The sequence below is a fragment of the Raphanus sativus genome, chromosome 9 (genome assembly GCF_000801105.2).
Source record: "Raphanus sativus cultivar WK10039 chromosome 9, ASM80110v3, whole genome shotgun sequence".
In the NCBI taxonomy this organism is placed as follows: Eukaryota; Viridiplantae; Streptophyta; class Magnoliopsida; order Brassicales; family Brassicaceae; genus Raphanus; species Raphanus sativus.
Window position 1 is genome coordinate 23,978,042 of NC_079519.1, and position 21,658 is coordinate 23,999,699.

At 35.9% G+C, this 21,658-nt stretch overlaps 4 protein-coding genes across 4 annotated transcripts; 1 reads left to right on the top strand and 3 right to left on the bottom strand.

Annotated features, from left to right (window-relative positions):
* Window positions 1-2,476: 2,476 nt before the first annotated feature.
* Window positions 2,477-4,574, bottom strand: LOC108823669 (protein trichome birefringence-like 26). The gene is made up of 3 exons (XM_018596926.2): window positions 4,201-4,574; window positions 3,806-4,092; window positions 2,477-3,435 (listed from the first exon to the last, which is right to left on the bottom strand). The coding sequence occupies exons 1-3, from the start codon at window positions 4,451-4,453 to the stop codon at window positions 2,677-2,679; spliced, it is 1,299 nt and encodes a 432-aa protein (XP_018452428.2). The 5' UTR covers window positions 4,454-4,574; the 3' UTR covers window positions 2,477-2,676.
* A 1,832-nt stretch (window positions 4,575-6,406) lies between these two features.
* Window positions 6,407-9,643, bottom strand: LOC108828203 (uncharacterized). Its single transcript, XM_018601806.2, has 5 exons — window positions 9,294-9,643; window positions 7,340-9,081; window positions 7,199-7,259; window positions 6,871-7,097; window positions 6,407-6,758 (listed from the first exon to the last, which is right to left on the bottom strand). The coding sequence occupies exons 2-5, from the start codon at window positions 9,016-9,018 to the stop codon at window positions 6,701-6,703; spliced, it is 2,025 nt and encodes a 674-aa protein (XP_018457308.1). The 5' UTR covers window positions 9,019-9,081; window positions 9,294-9,643; the 3' UTR covers window positions 6,407-6,700.
* A 5,330-nt stretch (window positions 9,644-14,973) lies between these two features.
* LOC108827879 (mitochondrial adenine nucleotide transporter ADNT1) lies at window positions 14,974-17,593 on the top strand. Its single transcript, XM_018601390.2, has 8 exons — window positions 14,974-15,324; window positions 15,647-15,695; window positions 15,797-15,960; window positions 16,050-16,087; window positions 16,252-16,364; window positions 16,430-16,543; window positions 16,627-16,971; window positions 17,053-17,593. The coding sequence occupies exons 1-8, from the start codon at window positions 15,173-15,175 to the stop codon at window positions 17,134-17,136; spliced, it is 1,059 nt and encodes a 352-aa protein (XP_018456892.1). The 5' UTR covers window positions 14,974-15,172; the 3' UTR covers window positions 17,137-17,593.
* A 182-nt stretch (window positions 17,594-17,775) lies between these two features.
* On the bottom strand, window positions 17,776-20,333 carry LOC108827878 (G-box-binding factor 2). Its single transcript, XM_018601387.2, has 12 exons — window positions 20,217-20,333; window positions 20,074-20,121; window positions 19,881-19,979; window positions 19,702-19,782; window positions 19,547-19,588; window positions 19,303-19,466; window positions 19,179-19,227; window positions 19,030-19,078; window positions 18,802-18,938; window positions 18,611-18,688; window positions 18,405-18,530; window positions 17,776-18,315 (listed from the first exon to the last, which is right to left on the bottom strand). The coding sequence occupies exons 1-12, from the start codon at window positions 20,295-20,297 to the stop codon at window positions 18,154-18,156; spliced, it is 1,116 nt and encodes a 371-aa protein (XP_018456889.1). The 5' UTR covers window positions 20,298-20,333; the 3' UTR covers window positions 17,776-18,153.
* Between the last annotated feature and the right edge of the window lie 1,325 nt (window positions 20,334-21,658).

Consider the following 21,658-nt stretch of genomic DNA (forward strand, 5'->3'; position numbering starts at 1 on the left):
TCTTATCCATTTATTTGTATTTTTGATTTTGTTTTAAATCAAAATTAACATAAGAACTCCACTAAATACCAGGGATAAATATGCTCTTAAAGACCTTGTATCAACTGTTTTAGGTTGATTAGTAAATGAAAGTTTCTGACAATAAAGAAAACAATAGCTTATTTTTACCAAAAAATTATAAAATAGCTTATTCTAAATGATTGGTTCTGAATAATCCGTTTACGACTTCATGTAACTTGGGTTTGAATGCACTATCTTGGAAAAACCGAGTCTACCAAGCTGTCGTATCAATACAAATAATCTCGTACATAGAAGACCAGAACATAATATATTTTATTTAAGGATAATTTGTAAAGTACCCTATTTAAGATTGTAATTTTGAAAAATATACTGTTTTAATATTATTTTGAAAACTACACTTATTTATGTTTTATAAGACTATTCTGCCCTTTATTTAAATTTTAAATTAAAATATTTTAATAATGAAAAACTCGAAACTATTAGTATTGTAATCATCTACGACATAATTTTTTGAATTATAATATTTTAGAATTTTAGTAAGTTATAATATATAAAAGTTTTATATGGAGAACTATTGAAATATTTAAAATATTATCTCTAAAACATAATCTCTAAAATTGGGGGATCTAGAGCATAAACATATGCTCAGGAAACCGTTGCAGCCACAACTGAACATAATCATATATTTGAATACTCCTGTAAGATTATGTTTATGCTCCATATTGCACGATTGTATTATTTTCCTACAAAGAAGACAAACTCTGAATTTTGGAAGCCTTGAAACTAATTCAGCTATTGGTACAATATGGAGCACATCCATTACGTGAATATGTCAAAAGATTGTGAATGTTTTGGTTGAATTTACAAGAAACATTATGTATTAACAAACCTTTACTTTTTGATGAAATAAGAGTCTATAGTCTATAACAAAAAGAATCATCAAATTCCAAAATTACATGTTTGACGATTGTGACTTTCTCCTTAGATACAAAAGAAAAAGAAGAACTACAATGATTTAAAAGATACGAAAACCAGAAGTTTTAAACAAATAATATCAAGTTCCAGATTTTTTATTGTATAAATTAAAATGATTTATAAATAATTTATTTTTATTTGTTCGATTTCTGTTATTTTTTTACTTAAATATTGAAATTATTTACTCTATTGGTAAGGTTAATTTAGTCACTTCAATTATAAATAAGTTTAGTTTTCAAAAATTATAGATACAGTGTAGTTTTCAAAATATAATCTCATTTGATAGCATTTTTCCAAATTTTTATTTATTATTTGAGCGAATAAAACAATATTATTAAAAGTATGCGTTATTTGTTAAGATATGTCCAAAGATGCTGAAACAACCAAATATTCGTCTTCGTCGTATGGCATATGTCAATAGTGACGACTGCGTCTGCGACCAAGGATTCCAACACAGCTACCTAAGAACGGGCTAGACGGCGTCAGCATATGTCATAAACGGCATGATGTTTCTGTATAGCCTTATAACACAAACAGACATAGCCTTCATTTTTTAGGCATTTGGAAGGCAAAATAACTCGGCTTAAACCCTTGTTCAAAAAAAAAACTCGCTTAAAACCCCCATTTTCACAGGTGTTAACAGAGGCAGACAAATAACCAAATTCGAAAAACTGAACTAAATTAATCCAGTCTCATAAAAATAAATCTGAACCGGGTTGAATCCAACACTAATATCGAATGATTAATGTTTTGTTTTATCTGAACCAAAACAGATTCTGAGAAAATATCCAAAAATGTTTAAAAATCAAGATTTTAGAAAATATTCATACCAAACCCGAACTCAAATTTAAATAAGTACCCATAATATTTTAAGATTTCATTAAGTATCTGAGATAAGTATCTATTATGTGAATAATTAACTTATATATTTAATTTAATATATTTTGGTATTTAGTGCTCTTTCTTTTTCTATATAATTGAATTTACCGGATTTGATGTATTTTCTATTCGGGTTATCAAATATAAGTGTTTGCACATAGTTTTGAGTTTTGTTCTATAATTTTATTGTTTTTATTCTCTATTGTCACTTGTCAAAGATTACACTAGAACCAAAAAGAATCTGCAACATATTTTTCATTTCTTATTTAACTTCTTTTATTTCATTGGACTTAATTTGGTGTTTGGATTTAATTAAGTACAAACACTATTTTGAACTAAAAACTCGATTAAGATCCGATTATATTGAGTTTAATTATATTTTGTAAATGTTGCTAAACTCAATTCGAACCTAACTAAATTCAAACCGTATATGAATTGAACTTTTATGATATCTAAAAGAGATGTCTAAATGAGTTTAAAATTGATAAACCTAAAAACCCGATTGAACATGAACATTGATCCCTTTAGTAACCCTTAGGTGTTAAAGCTCTTTATAGACTGAAATACCTAGTATTAGGCCTTAGAAAAGGCCCAATAGATGTAACTGTTGGTTGTTGGCCTTTCTACAGAAAAACATTGCTACATTATTCGTTTAAGACCATTACAAAACTAAAAATACACAAATAGCAGCATATACACGAACAAGTGGGGATGGCTATAAACCGGAACTAACTACAAACAATACCGTTGTACATTTACCAGTTCCAGTCCAATGAACATTTGATCCCTTCATCTAAACCGTTACCGGTTAAGTATGGTCTCCACCATAACATCATTCCATGAATCAATCGGACCGGGTAAGCACCAATGCAGACAATCATTCTGAACACTGCTCTTATCCTTCACTCCAGCAAAAGGATGCGGATGCCTGTACGGTCCCGGATGCCCGTCTGGTCGGAGAAGAGACATTCCCGTCGTGTCCAACAGTCTAAAGTTGGTGGAACCTTCTCCAAAATTCCGAAACACATCAAGCTCAACGTCACGCATGACATCATCAACGGTTTTCAACTTCGCCTCGTCTTCTTTAAAGGGCATCGTCCTGTTGCAATACCCACCAGTGTTCCACTCTCCGTTCTCGAAATGGTCAGGTGTTGTGGTTCGGAAGAGAACCAGGGGTTTGTGCGTCGAGTCACGGACGAAGCTCCGGAGTAGCTTCAGGGTTTTGCGGTAGGAGTAATCGTATCCGAAGTCTGTTAGGTTGTTTCTGCCTTGGCAGTAATGGCAGCCTGTGACTGTGTTGTTCTCGTGGAATATCGTTGCTTTGAGGAACCATTTGCCACCGGAGATGACGACGTAATCGAAGTTGGAGTACTGGTGAGTCCATTTGTGGTCGAGCTGGTCGAGGTAAAGCTGTATATCAGAGCTGCTGCTGCTGACGAGTGTTTCGGATTTGACAAGGAAAGGAGACCAGACGACAGAGAGTGTGAAGTTGTGAGAAGGGAATCTCCAAATCTTGGATCTGAACTCCTTATCGTGATAAACCTCCACCACTTCTTCTACCTAAACCAGATAAAACTCTGAACCGATCAGTTTCTTGCAGTCTAAGGAAACATTTAACAACTAGCCTAACCGTTCTAAATAGATTAAAATTGGTTAAAAAATAAATCTAAATTTGTTAAATTAAGCAATAAAATTGGTACAAATCCACAAATTTATCTCTCTTTTTTTTTGGTATATCTATAATTTTTGTAATTCATCAAAATAATTCTATAAATAAATTCAAAAACTAAAACATCATATATATGTAAAATATATATAAAAAAAATTCTGAATAATCTGCCTAGTAGCTAATCAGAGCCTAACTATAGTCTACTGATCAGAGTCTTGCACCCTACGGAAGGGCTTGTTTAACTACTAGCTAACCGTGTACCTGAGAGAGGATGCAGATGAGGGACTGGACATGGTTACGAGCGATGGAGTCTCCGACGAAAGCCCACCATTTGTTCCTGACTCTGTCGAGAAACTGCGAGGGGCTGAACCTAGGGAGGTCGCAGTCGCGAGGCTTCCATCTCCAGAAGAGATAGTTGACATCAGGGCGCCCATTCAACAAACAGTTCTGAAAATCCTGAATGTGGTGACACGAGAGATTGGTGTAGAGAGGACCCGACGGATCAGGTATCCAATCCCCACTGAAAAGATCACACTTTGGCGATGAAACTGCACAGCACAGAACACTAAAAAGTTGAAGACTTTTTGCGATAAATTTAGAAACTTTCAACCCTAATTCTTGAAAAAACCCTAATTGGAGGGAAAGGAGAGATTTACCGTTACCGGAAGGAGATACCGGCGGCGAATCAAGGGAGATGAAGACTGGGGAGACGGTGAAGGTGGAGATGATGAAATAGTAAGCGAGAGCGACGAGGGAGAAGTAGAGGAAGAATTTGAGGAAGGTTCGAGGGGTTTGAGTGCAGGAGGAGGAGGAGGAGGAGGAGGCGTCGTCTAGGGTTTGTTCGTCGAAGTTGGCGCTGGCGCCTTTGGGGCTGTTAGGCAACAGCACTAATGTTAATTGTTGTTCCATTGATAGTGAGTGTGTTGGATGATGGTTGGTGAAGGAAGGAACTATTGAATGGTTTTTATAGTCACTGTTGAGAGCGCTCCTCGAGGTGAGTGATTTGGTTGGAGATGGAAGACGATGGTTGGTTTTGTAAATGGATAATCAGAGCAAATATTCGACACTCTTATTTACTGTTTTGCCCATACAGTCTTTGTTTAACTTATTTTTACAAAACCAATTTGACACTTATTTTTTGTTACATGAGTTTAATGCAATTTATATTTAATTTAAATTTAATATAATTAAAAATTATATTTATTTGTAAGTAATTTTATTTATTTCAAAATAATTTTTATTAAATATGTATAGTTAATAATACATTTTAATTATTTTTAATCTATGTTAAAAGTGTCAAATTGACGCGAGAATATTTATGCTAGCTGTCTCAATGAACTCATTTTTAGTCCCTTTAAGTACACCATTGTTGTGCGTATTAAACTGTCATTTATATTGTCCTGTCAGGTTTTACGTGGTAAACAAAATTTAAAAGGATGTTAAAGTAAGGTTATTAGAAGAGATTCGATTATTCCAAAGTTGTTATATAATTAATGATTTTTTTAGATTCTACATGTTTTCTTGTCCTTTTTGTTTATTTATTCAGATTTTTTTTTAAGTGAAGATTCTTTTTCATTAAAATGTGAAGGGAATGCATTGCTTTTGGTCCTCAAGCTTCTTATCTCATATTTGGTTTTATCTCCACTGCACTTCGTTCCAACAATATCAACCTTTTCATTGAACTTGGAACTTTGCAATCAACACTCATTTTGATATATTGGCGTTTAATGAGTTTTTGAGTGTAAATTGTGAGATTGATTCATTGTTTTAGATTTTACATTTAAACAATGAAATGTAATTTAATCATGGTTGTTTATTGGAATATGGAAGAACTACTCGTTACAATTGGAAAATTGTTGCGATTATTTCTGAATAGCATGGATTCTTCTGTTGAGTCATTTTGAAAGTCATAACTAAACTTTTACTACTCAAGTTTTTAGTAAAAATTTCTCGAGAAAATTATTGTTTAAGATAAATTTATAATTGTGTATATAAAGAGTTTTCTAAACAAAATCTAAAGCTTTGTATAATTAAATGGTCCCTAAATAAATTTGAAGGGTAATTGATCAAAAATGAGAAAAATCCTTTTCTAATTTCAATGTTTAATTCTACTCCATTTTAGTTGTAAACCTTAGTTTGAAAAGAAAATTCTAGTAACTTATTTAAATATTTGTAGAGATTTAAAAACCGATAGATTCGATTTTTTGCGATATTTGATACTATGTGGACAGCAGCTTAGTTTTATTTCTCCCCTGTTTTTCTCATGCTCTTCAGTAGTTTGTTATTATTTTGTTCTTTCTCTGCTTTCTGTAAGAAATAACATGGAAAATAAATGAACGGACCACGAGGCCCGTCAAATCAGTTTCTCTAACTTGTTTGATCTCGATATTAGGCCCATGGACCCTACAATCTGTTGTCATGTACTTGGGACCTATTTCAGAAACGTGCCATATGCCTAAGAACCAGTGTAACCGTTCAGGGGAAACCATTTAACTAAACACTATAAAATGTTCTCCTTCATGATTCTTATGTTATCAAAGAAAATGTTATATATGGATAGGAGTTAGATTATCCTGCGTAATTACTATGTTTTTGTTGACCATTAGTTTTGGGCAAGTTCTTTGTAGTTTTCCCTTTGCTTCTGGTCTCTTCCATCTCTGGTTATAAGTCTACTTGGCCGTGACATGTGAGCCAAAACTGCACATAATATAGTTAATGTTCTCCCGCACCAACCACGCTCAATGCTGTTGAGTCGATGAATATGATGGTGTAATCCTTGTGATGAGTTTTGCTGGGATGAGCCTTTATCAGAGCAACTCCAATGTAAAACCTTTCTTTTTTTCTTTTGAACAACTACTCCAATATAAAACTATGTTTTATAATTTAAAACATATAAAAGTTCAAAAGCAAACAAACTATTTCATTACACACAATCTATAACAAACATCGACCAAGAATCACAAAACGGGTTGGTCTGCTTGGAACATAAAAAAAAAAAGAAAGAAGAAATATTACAACAAACATTATACCGACATAACCCGGTTCGTGTAAGTAAAAAATTACCTAACCAATGTCGCTGAGTAAAAATAAAACACGCTTTACATTTATAGAAACAGAACCATTTTGGTTGTGTTGTTACTTGCGGCGTGAGAGCTATCACGAAGCTAATGATCTTGGAACTCTCATACCAAATCCATGCTTCACCTTATCAACCCTGTTTCACAAGTTATAATAAAAAACATTTCAACACAATCTCACAAATCTTTGAACTCCAAAGCTTCAAACTTAAAAAAAGACTATATGCATCTTGTGTAATTTTTGCTTACGTTGGGGCTAATTTGCCAAGGCTTTTAAGTTCTTCCCCTGAATCTCCATCAAGGATTCTTCCTGATATATCAAGAATGTAAGAACGGTTCTTGTCTCGAGGAAGACCACGACGCACTAGTAACTCCAAGTCTCTCTTGTGAAGCTCTCTTCCATTCACATACACTTCTGTGTTCCCTGCTGCGCAGTTATCCGGCATTGGATGATGGCTAAACTCATCAATAAATGGCTGCACCCACCCAACCAACAAACAACAACATGTAACTCATCAGTTTGATGATTACTGTTTCAATAACCACCAACTCAAGAGATGAATGTAAAGGGACTTACAGGTATTATACCGAGACACGGTTTCCCCATTACACCCCAGAACCCTGCTCTGTAGTCATACCTGAACCATAGGGAACAAATCAGAAAACAACCAACACAAGAGAGAGAGATGGTGAAGGTTTGAAGTTCAAGGTTTATTACCAATACTTTCCAGCTTGGACTGGTCCAGCTAACTTCTCAGCACTGCTAACTAGCTCTTCAGGTATAAGATGTCCATTAACCCAAACTTCTAATAACTTCCCTTGATCTTCGTTTCCATCACTAGACGACCTCGTTGTCACCTCCGTGGAACCAGACTCGCTACCTTTTCTACTTCTTGGTCTGTTGTTCTTGTTGTCTTCTCTACCGTTTGAGTCTTCAGATATCTCCGTGTTAGAGTATCCGTTGTAAGAAACCTCCGTCTCCGTAGCTAATGATTCAGGCTTTACCGAGTCTTGTTTCATGAAAATCTCTTGCTTATCAGGCTTGTGATAACCTAACTCTGCCATCCCGTAAGCGAGCGCAGCTCGGTTTACATTAGAGTATTCGAAAAGTTCAAGGAGACTGGCACTCTCTTGAGCAGCTGGTTCTGTAGCTTTCGAGCCTCTAGCTCGTCTACGAACCGATTTGACCTCCTTCTGTTGTAGACTTTCACTGGAAATGCTCAATCTTTCAACATCATCTGAGAGTTGAGATTGAGATTCAGACCGGATGCTTTTTGTTGTGTTCTTCTGGTGATTCCTTACTGGTTCTTCTTCTTCATCATCATCATCCTTACGTGGAAAATCACTGCCTGAGTTGTTGAAATCAACAGAAGACCGTTCTTCCACTGCCACCACCACTGTGTTTTTATCTTCAACCTCTAGAGAAACAGACTCTGCAGTTCCCTCATTACCAGAAGAGAAGACGAGTTTCTTATCGACGATTGTGAAACTAATGACTTGAGAGCAAGCACCACACTGAAGCTTATGGTGCTGCCTCTCCTGAGCCAAAAGCTTCTTCTTAGGCAAACACAACAGCTCAAAGCAACTATGACAAGCAATAAAAGGAGCACCACCAGCAAGAGGATGGCAACGACGCGCGTCACCGCCATCAGAAACAGCCTTCTTAACATACCCACGAGGGAAAGCACCAGCACCAGCACCACTCATCTCAGAATCAAGATCACTGGGCCACCTAGCGTAACCACCACCACCACCAGCACGAGGATCTGAAGAGGTCATGGAAGAAGGAAAGCTGGGACTGTTGTTGTAAAGAGGTGGATTGTAAGGTGAAGCGAGTCTCTGGTGAGAGGAAACAGGGCTATAAGGAGGGATATCACTGTATCTGCTGGGAGTAGCTGGAAAGTATGAATGTGTGTCAACCATATCAGCAGCACCAATGTCAACATATTGACCTCCAGGATAAGGAGGAGGATACCAGTTAGGGTTTGGAACAGGAGGTGGTCTTCTGTAAGGATCTTGATGAGGAGGATAATGAAGTGGTACAGGGTAAGGAGGAGGATGGTGGTGGTGGTAATAAGAAGGAGGATGGAGATGGACTGGTGTGAGGGAGCCTTGGTGATTCTCATTAACTGCACTGCCACCACGAAGGAGATGGTGTTTGATTGAGTCTAACCTTCTAAGAAGCTCAGCACGTTCATGTTCAGTATACTCAATGATAGGGTTGGTGCTTGTGTTCTTAGAAGAGGAAGTATCTGAAGCGTAGTTTGGCTCAGAAAGGTCTTCTTGGCTTTTTCCAGATCTTTGAGAACCAAGTCGCGAGTGTTTTTCATCGGTTCTTGAAGAGCCAGCATCGGATCTACCATCTGCTTCGTATGCCTCATCTCCTGACCTCCTCATCAGCTTCTCCAATTTAACAAAGACTGCTTCTTTTTTTTTAGGGTTTTTGCTTCGTAATTCAAACTGCAATCAAATATAATTCATCCAGTTTTAAGATAAAAAAAATTCGAATCTCAGATTGAATCAGACAATAACAAACATCTCGTGTGGAGAAGCAGAACAAACAAAGCTACCAAAACGATTTGAAAAAATAATTGAGTTCATGGGCAGCAGCACTATCGAGCAGTAACAAAATGAAGAATCAACAGCTTGAAGGGAGTGAGAATCAAACGAACCTTGAAAGCGGAATCTGATGATCTTAATCAATAAACCAAAGCCTTTAAATAATCTCTTTGACGCCACCAAAGAGTTCTATTTTTTTTCTTTTGTTGTTGGGTTGGGAGCAAAGAGGAGAAGATTGGTCTTCTTCTCGAATCGTTTTAAGAAATAAATGTCTGCTTACTTCTTACTAGTACCACCAAATTTGAGCTGTAAATAAACTTTAAAAAAATTGATTACTTTTCTCTCACATTTTACTCCTCTTTCCCAGGGAAAGAATGGGTGATGTAAGATTTTAAGAAAAAAAATAAGGGAGGGAGGATGATGAAGCACAAAAAAAAAAAATCAAGCTTTGATTTGATAGCCCCCTCAGCTCTTTAAGTTTTGTGGAAAAAATATACTTTACTTTTTGAGAGGCGCGTCCGTACGTAAGCGCGTGGAAGCTGAGGATGAAAGAACCTTGAGCTGAGAGGATTGACTAGGTCTCGTTGACCCACCCAATAGATCAGCACACCACGACCATAATAATTTAAAGTTATTTTAAGAGTTTTTATTTAATACAATGCGAATATGATTGTTTACCGACAACTAGTTAAATACATTTCTCTCACATTTCCAGAATAGTGAACTACAAAGAAATTCATTTTATTAGTAGGAGCAAATACATTGAAATTTCATTTATTTTTACCGGTGGTTTCGTGTTCAAAACATTAGCATGAATCGCAGAATTTTCAGTTTAATTATAACTAGATCATGATCCGCGCTTCGGAAGCGCATAATATTTTATGATTCAAAATTTTGTTAACAATGTTACAAATATTTAATATGTAAGAATTTTGTCTATTTAAAAAACTGCGTTTGAATCAACATTTTTAAATCTAATTTAGATCGTCGAGCCAGTAAACCCGGTAATCCGATATATAATCATGTTTGAATTGGTTAAAAAGTAATGGGTTAATAAGTTTGATTTGAATCCACTTTGAATATATCATATAATACGACTATTATATAAAATTAATTGGTTAAGGAGTAATGTATTGCATGGTGATCATCGCATGGACTTATTGGATGATGATTATGAAATCTCAAATTTAACATTACTGCATGTTGGTTATGAAATCAATTGGTAAAGAAAATAATTTTTTTGAATAGAAAGAAAATAGGCCAACTGATCAAATGAATGTATATAAGGTATTAAGTTAGCATAGAATAAGAAAATAATTTACTAACATTAATTGTTAGTTAATAGGATCAGAAAATATATCATATCTAATAGTAGGTCCAATTTAAAAATCCACCTAGAAAAAGTCATAATGTTTCTGTTTTAATAAGATATATATTGTCTGTGTGTCATTCAGTAGAACCAAAATCAGCACATATTGTATAATGAATTTATAATATCGAGCAACTAAAAAAATTCATGGCAATCATACTATTATATATGTAGCACCAAATATCATTCCATTTTTTTTTAAATATAATATTTATATATAATTTCTTCCCAAAAGGGACGTCGGAAGGTACATCGCCGGTGTTAAAAAAGGAGAAACGGCCAACGCTAGGTTACAATACAAAGCAGTAAAAAATCTAAGAACAACAACTCAATCTATCAAGACAGATCAGAGCAGAGAAAGAGAAAGGATGATGGGAAAGAAGACTCGGAAGCGTAGCTTCCTCCTCCGGTTGAACCCCAGCGACTTTCAAATCCGATGACCGGAGCACCTCGAGGCCGGGGAGTCCATGACCAGCACCGGAGTCACCGCCAGTCACCTTCAAAGTTGTCACCCACGGAGGTGTCCCGCGGCCACCACACGTCAGCATCTAGTCAAAGAACGGACTCCTAAACCCTAACCGCCACTTGCTGTAACAGATCCACCACCTGCAAGTCCGAGACAAGGCGTATTCCTCCACTCTCATGGCGAAGAAGAAGAAGATGACCCCAGACTAGTGAGAAGACAAACATCGGGAACCGCCATCCCAAACGAAGAACCCACCAACACCGAGAACAACCGACTCTTCAATCGGAGTAGAGCTCCAACCCCGATAACTGACTAAACGATTTCCAGCGACTCCTCATCGTCCTCTAACAAAGAGCGGTAGCCGTACTTTCGACGAGTTACCAGAGCGGCAGAGCTCACGAAAGAGCCGCACACCAAGATCCGTCCGATTTCACCGGAGAGAGAATAATACCTCCAAAAACACCAGATCGATACCTAATCCGTCATGATGATCATAATCCGAGAGGGAGAGACGTCACGAACCTCGACAGATATGCCGGAACTCGATTCGTCTCAACCCTCGATGAAGCGGCGCTTAGGATTTTGAGAGAGAAGTTGGAGGAGCGTGTGGGAAAGACGTGCTGTTCAAAGGCTTTTTACCTACCTCGTATTTATGGAAATAATGTATTTATTGTTATTCATAGAAGGCTTTTTACCTACATTCCATATAATATACTCTCCATGAAAATAATGTGTTTATTGTCAAAATTTTCTGTATTTTCTTAAAAAGTGTGAAAACTCTAAAACATACATATTTTTGAAATGTTTTTGAAATGAAGGGAGTATGTCAAGTTGATGCCTCCATGTTTACAAGACGTGATCTCAGAACTTATCCTTTAATTTTATTAAATACTCACAACTTTACTCATTAAAACTGCTATAAATAATTACAGAAGGAAAAATAAATTGGATGCTAGTTTTTCAGTTTTGAGTCTTTTGACCGTACAAAAAAATCAGTTTTGTTTTTTCTCAACAACCTGAGAATCACCTAATTTTTGATGATTACAAGCGTCTGATTTAAATATATTCAAAGACGCCCTATTGTTGAGCCTACAATTTGTAAAAAGACGCTTTATTGTAGCCTACAATTTATACAAAAGGAGAAGAATTGTATGCTACGATATGTAAGTCGCCTTCTGACTATGATATTTGTTTCTGACTATGATTTTTGTCGTGATAAAAGCTACAGCTGTATATTCTTCATTTTCTCTACGTTCATTTAAGAGCATACTCCACTTGGCATATAGTATATGTAATATGTACACACTACACACATCAATATGATTTGACAAAACCGTAGATAATGGAGTAAACATGTGAAAAATAAATGTGGAAATGAAATGAGAGATTGCAAAAAGGAAATGAGATGAGAGAAAAATAATTTCGCTGGCATAACATTTTTCACTTCATCCAATTTGAAGAAAATTTTACTCTATTTTATTTTAATACACAAATAATTTTCTAAATTTGTTATCCTGATTAGTAGAAATTTGAATAAATCAGCTGAAAGAGTTCTCATTTTAATCTAAACTAGATCTTGACCCGTGCGACCGCACGGGTATTAATTTTCAGTTTTAGTTTTTTTTATACTAAATAATATATTTGTAATATTTAATCGTTTTATATTGACTAAGTTAGGGGTGGGTATTTGGGTATCCACTCGAATTCGGTTAAATCTATTCGGATTTGAGTTTTTTGAGTTTAAAGATTGTAGCTCTATTTGGGTATTTATAAACTTTGGTTCCGGTTTGATTCAGATCTTTGCGGGTTTGATAACCCGTTTAAACTATTTTTGAATTTTCAAAATTTATATATCTTTAAATTTCCCTAAATCTAAATAAAAATAATATAACATGTAAATTTGAGTAATGTAAGCCAAAGTACCTAAATTAAAAATTAAAATAGATTTAACTTGAATATTTGGATGAAGAATAAATATATATTTTAAATATTTTTGGAGTTTTGATTGTTGTTTATCTACTTTAAAATATTTATTTTTGATTATTTTTATATTTCAAATATTTTAACCAACTTAAAATAGCTTATATCTTGGATATTAATTCGAAAAATAGCTAACATATCGAAGTATATAAATATGATTTAAATACATTTGAATATCCGAAATATTTCGTTCGGATGAAGTTTGGTTATGGTTCTCTAGATACCAAAATGGTAAATCTGTTTGGATATTATCTAGTTTCGGTTCAAATTTGCTAATATTTTTTCGTTCAAATTTTTTAAATGAAAAGTTGATATTATAATTTCCAGAATTGTTTGTCTAATAAAAATGCATTTTTTTGAATTTGACATTGATTTAATGGAGAAGTTAATGAAATGTATTTAATTCAAATTTAATTTTGGAAAACACATTAATATAAGTGGAAAAGACAAAGCATTAAAATATGAATGATTATTTAATTTTGTATTTAATTTAAATTTAATTTGGAAAACACATTAATTGAAGTGGAAAAGACAGCATTAAAATAGGAAATATTATTTAATGTCAGTGGCATACCATTGTAAATAAAAGTGAAAACTAAGGGGTATTTTATATGGGGACTTCTCTTTTAATAATATAGATGCAAATTGGTAGACTTAAACTTTGACTAATGACAAGCAAAACAAAAGAGTTCATGGGCAGAGATTCTCTCAGAATACGAGCTATTTCGGCCTAAAGACCGATCCGCAATTCATTATATGCTCGATAAATGGCCTGATTAACTTGGGTCCGTAATAGGCCCACTATACGGCCAGTATGGCGTTAAGAACAATTCGTTAATCTTAAATGATGTGTGATCTGAAGACTTATCAGATAGAATAATAACCTATAAGGCTTTCGGTATTTGATTCTACATCCACTTTGTTGTGGTCCTACATCCATTTTGTTATACGCACATCTATTCTAAACATCAACATTTATATTTTTTTCAAAATATAATAATAACACATAAAAGCTCGATGTGGAATTTTGGTGATAATAATAAGGTGATGTTGTCATTTTTGGGTATTCTATGTCCCCTCCAAGCTACGAAAAGCCAAAAGAAAAAAAATTAAGACAGAGACTCACACAGTTGTAATTTTATACTTTGATACAGGATATCACCATGGGAAAATATAGGGCCTATTTGATATATACTTAAATGAAGAAAATGTTTGTAAAATAATTAACAAGATTTTTTTTCTATGGTTCTGATGTTTAATATAATCATATTTAGTGGTGTTAGAAAAAAGATTTTTTTCATTCTTTCCATATTAAGCCCAACATTATGTTAATGAAAAAGGAAATTTCATTACAAAAGAACGAATCTTAAAGTATGTGGAGTAGGTATTGTGAGTAAATTTAAAATACAAAATTATATATTTTTGATTTTAATGAGTCCACAAAATTTTATGTGGTTTGAAACCTTACCTTTTAAATAGTGAACAAAAGGATCATTAGTGGAACTAGCTGCAGAACTAAACAGTAACACCATCTTCACGTGGCGCACATATATGAAGAGAGTATATCTTACGCGATAAGTGATAAGCGCAGCTGCGCAGGGTAACACCTGGTCCCACAACAACAATAAGAGAAATTTGCAAAGACATCCTTATACTAACCATATTACGCATATAAAACTTCCAAGTACGAAAATTACAAATTACTCATCATCAGAAGATTTGTTTTTATCACAATAACAACACATCGTCTAATTAAAAGTTTGTAGCAGAACCCTCGAGTGCGTAATTTTGAAATACATACCAATTGTGTTGTATTCTTTTCCCCCTTTTTTTGTCAAATGCAGAACTCTTACTCGTTCTTTGGTAGTAGAAGGGCTAATTTACAAATTATAATTAGTAAAGGGTTTAATTTGCAAATATTCTGAAGAAAATGGTGCCATTAAAACGACGTCGTAGTGGCTCATGCTGAATCAGTAGGTTGTTGTCTCTTGGCGTTTTATAATCGCCGCCGGTACGAGAGAAGTGCGTGCGTTCGATCTCTCTTCTTCTCGTTAAAATCCTAAACGGAGATTTCTGTATTAGGTTTTTGGTTGAGAGATCGAAGATCGTGTAAAAGCTTCCGAAGAAATAGTTTTGGGATCGTAAAATCGTAGTGGAGTGATTGCGATTATCTATAGATGGCGTCAGAGGATGTGAAGAGGAGCGAATCGGCAGCAGTTTCAACGATCGTGAACCTGGCGGAGGAAGCGAGGGAAGGAGTCAAAGCTCCGAGCTATGCTGTCCTCAGCATCTGCAAGTCTCTCTTCGCCGGTGGCGTCGCTGGTGGAGTGTGAGTTTTACTTTTTTCTCCCTCTCTTCATTTCTCAGTATGTTTGAGTAGGATTGTTATTCATAAAAGATCAGTAACTTTTATTGATGTTTGAATCTGGTTAATGACATGTACATGAGTAGATCAGTCATTACCTTTTATCTTCATTGAATTATTCGAACTCTGCAGTCAAATATAGATAGGGTTTATGTACGAATGATTAATTAAAGGTACATGAGTACAAAAGTGTCAGTCTTTACTTGAAATGATCCACTCCTGTGTTACTGATATTCACTTGGTTTAATATCTGAACGGAGATTGCGTGTTATTTTTTTTTAATTAGGTCACGAACTGCAGTTGCACCTCTGGAAAGGATGAAGATATTGCTTCAGGTTTTTTTGCTCTTTCCTTGATTTTTTTTCTTTTTTCTTTTTTGTCTTGGAGCATGTTAGTGATTGGAGACTTGATGACCTGTTCATTGTCTTATATGTAGGTGCAAAATCCACATAACATAAAGTATAGTGGGACAGTCCAAGGGTTGAAGTATATTTGGAGAACCGAGGGACTTCGTGGACTCTTCAAAGGAAACGGTACTAATTGTGCTCGTATTGTTCCTAACTCCGCTGTTAAGTTTTTCAGCTATGAGCAGGCTTCCAAGTAAGACTTTCTTTATATTCTATGATGGTCTCTTGCTTCATTTTCAACTTCTGTCTAATCTACGCTCTCTCTCTCTCGCTCTCTTTTAGGGGTATTCTGTATTTGTATCGTCAGCAGCCAGGAAATGGTAAGTTCATTTCAGCATAAGACTTTTTTTAGTCACTTTAGCCTTCATGTTGCTAATGAAGCCCTTGGAGCTATTTTGAACTTATTTAACAACTTTTCGCATCGATGGCCGCTGCGGTAAATCTGTTTATAATTCATGAGTTTTTGCTGTTTCCGCTTTTGCAGAAAATGCACAACTGACTCCTGTTTTACGGCTTGGAGCTGGTGCAACTGCTGGAATAATAGCCATGTCTGCAACATACCCCATGGATATGGTTCGTGGAAGGCTAACTGTCCAGGTAAGAACTTTGTAACAGTTAGAGCCTTGTTGATCATCTTTTTTAACTCTGGATAATGTGCACAGACCGCAAACTCCCCTTATCAATATAGAGGAATTGCCCATGCTTTGTCAACTGTCCTGAGAGAGGAAGGTCCACGAGCCTTATACCGTGGTTGGCTTCCATCGGTGATTGGAGTAGTAAGTCTCGTTTCTTTTCCATCAGTCTTAACATATTCACTACAAGTTTAGCCATATAATAAGACCCTTCTGATACAATGCAGGTTCCATATGTGGGCTTGAACTTTGCTGTCTATGAGTCTCTAAAGGACTGGCTAGTCAAAGACAATCCATTCGGACTAGTGGAGAACAACGAGCTGACCATTATAACGAGACTCTCTTGTGGTGCTATAGCTGGAACGGTTGGTCAAACAATTGCGTATCCACTGGATGTGATTCGTAGGAGAATGCAAATGGTGGGATGGAAAGATGCTTCCTCTGTCGTCACAGGCGAGGGGAGAAGCAAGGGTTCGCTTGAATACAGCGGTATGATTGATGCGTTTAGAAAGACAGTTCGTCATGAAGGCTTTGGAGCATTGTACAAGGGATTGGTCCCCAACTCAGTGAAGGTTTGTTTCTATATAACAAAACCTATTTTCTTATAGAGTGAACAATTTGTTCTCAAGAGTGTTATGGTGGTGTTGGTATAGGTTGTACCATCAATTGCGATTGCATTTGTGACATACGAGATGGTGAAAGACGTGTTAGGAGTGGAGTTTAGGATATCAGACTGAGTCTATTTGATGATATCTACAAGGCGAGAGAGAGCAGCACACTTCTATTTTTGTAGCCGAGGAGAGACGGAAGAGAAGTTCAGAAGTTTTAGGGGCTTTTATTTCAAACCTCCTTTCTTCATCCGTGGAAGGGATATAAAAAGGCTATAGGTCATTCATTAGCCAAACCTTTACTTTTTTCCTTTTTTTTTTTTCTTTTTCGTTCTCTCTATTTTATAGATTGAGGTTTCTTCTGAATCAGAATAAAGTCGAGAGGCCAACTATATCAAAAACATTCATCAAACCTGTTTGCTGCTGGAGCTTGTGTTTGCAGGGTTTTGGTTGGGGTCTTTTGGCGTTAAGTTATCATCATTGTTATGACTCTTATTGGTAACTTGTGGATTAGTTGAATAATTCTGCTTGTAGTTTTCTTATGAATTCGTTTCCTGTGAGATCATAAGATTTATGATGTGTGCTACTCTCTCTCTCTCTCTCTCTCTCTCTCTCTCTCTCTATTTTATGCAAGATCATAAACTTGAACAGTACATGGCAAATAAACAGGTTCACAGACAAAAGAGTAGTGTATGGTAAAGAAAAAATGATATTGTGCTCATTTTTGAGAATCGTTCTCTGTCATAGCGGTTGATAGAAGCACGTAGGTGAATGTATAGAATAGTTGATAAGTCTTGCATTGATAAGTCTTACAACACGTTAATCTAATACAAACACACACACACACACACACGAAAGAGTGTTTTCATAAAAGAAGAATACACAAACGATCATGAAGAAGAGAGACCATCAAAATAGGTCTCCCCTTTTCTTGAATCCATTCGCTTGTATAGTATGATATCACTAAAACTAATCAATCAAGACCACACTGAATCTCTTCTGCTTAAGGATATTATATCAGTTTCTGCTCACCATGCAGAGATGAGAGAGCTATAAATCTAAGAAAAAACTTTTTTTTTTTAAGTTACAATCAGAACCCATTAGAAGAAATGAAATGGTTTCTTTCACTTCTGCGCCACAGTCAACTTAGCTAGCCGCCACAGAATCGGTTCTTAGACTTACGTTTAAGAGTTGTTGTTCCACATTCTTACTACTACCTGATACAGAGTTGTTGTTGTTGTTATCAACTCGAGATATAAGGTTCTCTGTTTTCCCAGTTGCTTGCGTCTGCGTCGCTTTCAGTTGAGCCTAGAGAATAACGTCAACTTATGTTCAGTATGGCAAAAATACACTCATGATTTGTGTTCAACATGTGTGGTACTATGATGTGTTGTTACCAATAAAGCTTCGTTCTCCAGCCGTAGTTTCTCAGACTCATCGTTTAGTTGGCCTAGTTTTGACCTCAGAGTCATGTTCTCAGCAACTAGTGCGTCAACCTTGACAGAGAGTTCTTCAGTTTCAGCCTAATGCAAACAAATACAACACATTTTAGTCATTACAACTTTACATAAATCTATTAGCTAGCAGCGTTATTCTTAATCACCTGCTTCCTTAGTCTTGACCTTCTAGCAGATTCTCGGTTTGACTGTTTTCTCTTCTCTCTTTTAACCTCTTTTTCATTCTGCAGATAAACACACCAACCCAAATAAAACAATTGCCACACCTAAGTTACTACCACAGCTTAGAATTTGAATGACATGTATAAGTGAAAGAATGATATATAAGCAACTTTACCCAGACTTCATGAGGCGCACCATGGCATGGCTGTGGGAAATCCATAGCTGTGGGCATAACAGGAGTCCCCATAGTCACTGCAGCTTTCTCATTTTCATCTCTAAGAAGAGGAACAATTTGAGATGAAGGTTTCCCATCTACCAAGAACAAGAAAGACACAGTTATAAGCATATTAAAGCACACAAACTACATAGGATACAAAGCAGCAGTAAGGAGAGGTAGAAATACCATTGTTCGGTGATCCTTCCCGGCTTCTTTTCTTCCTGGACTGTTCTCCCTGTTGTAAGAACAGACGTGTATATAATTAAAGCGTCAAAAAACAGAGATTAGTAAATTAGAAACTAGTGCAAAGAAAAAAAAAAGGGAGGAGTCCATACCCCAGTTGTATTCCCATCACTACCATTGCTGGAATCATCATTCTCGGAGCTAAATGAAAATCCAAACATAGTGTAAGATTCTATCAAAGAATGAAAAATAACATCACCAAGTCTCATGACAAACCTCTGAGAATTCCTAGGTCCACTGCTGTGTTCAGCACTCCCAGCTTTGTTATTGCTTATAGACATTGCAAGTCCATCAAATTCTTTCAACTTTTTCATGAACCCCTGATCCGTGTTTCCAGGCGAGTTAGCTGGAGCTTCCAAGTTCAAAGGAGTTGTTGTAACCTGCAAACATTCTCATATCGTTTACCGACCATTCACACAGAAGAAAGAAAGAAAAAAATCAGAAGATCAAAAAGACTTACAACCGGTGTTGCTTGAGAAACGGGACCTTGTGGTTGTGAGCCCTGAAAGTAATGAGAGAACATTAACCAGAAGAAGAAGAAAAAAACAGGTCTATTCATACATTAGCTTGTTTGAGTGAGTGAGTCGAAATTGTGGAAAAAGAAGGGATGGTTACCATTTGAAGAGCAGGATGAGCATAGACTCCACCAGGAGGACAAAATGGTGGGTAGGGTGTTCCATAAGGAGCCATCATTGGCTGGAATATATATATATATAGTTTAAGTAAAGTCAAACTCAGTCCAAAATAGCACAAGTAGCATAACAAACCCTTGAAGATATTAAAGAGAATAGTACCGAAGGAGAACCCCAGATATAAGGAGGAGGGGGAGCAGGAGCATGACCATTTGAGTTGTAATATTGAGGAGGTATGGCTACTCTAGGGCCATAGTATGCCTACAAAAAAAAAATCATGAAATGAAACATCCCCATCTAAAAATCACCCAGAGATAACAAAAACAGAGAAAAAAAAAGAGAAGCAAAATGAAACCTGCATAGCAGCCCAATCATGATGATAAACATGAACATTGCTTTGCTCCTGTGTATGTACATAAAAAAGGAACAATCTCAGAAAGCAGATCTAAGTGACCAAATCAATCAGCTACCATTATTAGTTCAAGTTCAGGTACTTACAGGAGGAGGAGGAGGAGGAGGAGCTTGTACTTGTTCTGGCTTGTCAGATTGTGTGGACTTTCCTTCTTCGTTGCTCCCCATTGCTCGATGCAGACACTCTGACTACAAAGTATAACTTCAAACGAAACATAATAAGTTAAAAAGAGATTAAGATTATTTCAGTAATTCCAGTGACACTTAGATCTCTAACCTCAAAACGAAACAGATTCAAAACATGCGAGAGAGAGAGAGATCCCAGTAACTAAGAATTCAAATATTTTCTAGAATATAAACAACAAATCTACCTCAATTTTTTAATCAAAAGGAATAAAGGTTTCTAGAGGAAACTCAGCTTTCATGTATAATCACTTTCAAAACTGAAAATTCTGAAAAAAAATCATTGAAGCTATCGAACCCAAAAAAAAAATCAAATGGTAAATCCGAAAAATAACAACTCAATTTGCTTCAGAGATAACAAACAAACAAAAAAAGAGTCGAATTTGAAGTTACCTTCTCTCTCTCTCTCTAACACTCGCAGAATGGTTTCTCTCTCTAGAACCAGAGTTCGGTGCGGAGAGACAAACAGCAAAGGGAAGAAGAGAAGAAAAGAGAGAGAGAGAAAAAAGGGGAGCGCCAAGGCTGATGCACACGTCACCGTACACGTGTCTGAATCTGTAAGGGCTAGTAAAGTTGGCGCGTTTGCTGAGCTGGCTACTGTAGATCTAATCTGTATGAATTTATTATTTTATTTAAAAATATGACTGGTAACACGTCGCCTTAATCGTTACCGTTCATCGTGAGATGGCTACAAATGCTGATTTTGATTCCTTTTTTAAAGAGAAGAGAATTAAACTATAGTGTATAATTCATTTGAGATCCACGGTTGACGAAACGTGGACTACCTAACACTAGTCATCTTTTTTTTTCTTTTTTTTTTTTGAGCAACTAGTCATCTTTTATTTTTTTTTACCCCCTCAATGGCTTTCTTTAACTTTAGATCTTGATCGATGACTCATATTCATTTCATCTGACGGTTGAAAGTAAAAGATTTTTATTTTTACAAAAAAATAGTAGTGTGGCCCCTACTACGATCTACTGTCTTGTGTCGGCCGTTAGTGGTTTTGAGCTGACGTGTCCCATTAAATAAGGGAATACTTAGGTGGTCCCTACGGACAACGTGGGATTCGACGCCAGCTTGTCTACTTTTTTTTTCACCAAATCTTAAAAGAGATGACTTCGCCACGTTGGATTCATTTTAGATAATCACATAATAAACAGATCACTAATCAAGCTAATCTCAGAGGTAAATCCGGACAAAAGACGTTCATTTACGTCAATACCCTCCTTTTAGTTGGGTTATTAATAGACCGAATTTTGAATGATCAGGCCCAACTCTCAAGTGTCTTTCGTTTGGTACAAATCACAAAACCATTAAGCAAAGTAACCAAGTTTTTGATCCAAAT

Excerpts from the sequence above, each read along its gene's own strand:
- LOC108827879 (XM_018601390.2), top strand. The coding sequence starts at position 15,173 with ATGGCGTCAGAGGATGTGAAGAGGAGCGAATCGGCAGCAGTTTCAACG. Across the intron at positions 15,696-15,796 it reads GGATGAAGATATTGCTTCAG|GTGCAAAATCCACATAACAT; the intron begins GTTTTTTTGCTC and ends TCTTATATGTAG. Across the intron at positions 16,365-16,429 it reads GTGGAAGGCTAACTGTCCAG|ACCGCAAACTCCCCTTATCA; the intron begins GTAAGAACTTTG and ends TAATGTGCACAG.
- LOC108828203 (XM_018601806.2), bottom strand. The coding sequence starts at position 9,018 with ATGAGGAGGTCAGGAGATGAGGCATACGAAGCAGATGGTAGATCCGAT. Across the intron at positions 7,260-7,339 it reads GTCCAAGCTGGAAAGTATTG|GTATGACTACAGAGCAGGGT; the intron begins GTAATAAACCTT and ends CCTATGGTTCAG. Across the intron at positions 7,098-7,198 it reads CGTGTCTCGGTATAATACCT|CCATTTATTGATGAGTTTAG; the intron begins GTAAGTCCCTTT and ends GGGTGGGTGCAG.
- LOC108827878 (XM_018601387.2), bottom strand. The coding sequence starts at position 20,297 with ATGGGGAGCAACGAAGAAGGAAAGTCCACACAATCTGACAAGCCAGAA. Across the intron at positions 18,939-19,029 it reads GGAAGGATCACCGAACAATG|ATGGGAAACCTTCATCTCAA; the intron begins GTATTTCTACCT and ends TGTTCTTGGTAG. Across the intron at positions 18,531-18,610 it reads GGTCAAGACTAAGGAAGCAG|GCTGAAACTGAAGAACTCTC; the intron begins GTGATTAAGAAT and ends TGTTTGCATTAG.
- LOC108823669 (XM_018596926.2), bottom strand. The coding sequence starts at position 4,453 with ATGGAACAACAATTAACATTAGTGCTGTTGCCTAACAGCCCCAAAGGC. Across the intron at positions 4,093-4,200 it reads GGTATCTCCTTCCGGTAACG|TTTCATCGCCAAAGTGTGAT; the intron begins GTAAATCTCTCC and ends TGTGCTGTGCAG. Across the intron at positions 3,436-3,805 it reads TCATCTGCATCCTCTCTCAG|GTAGAAGAAGTGGTGGAGGT; the intron begins GTACACGGTTAG and ends TATCTGGTTTAG.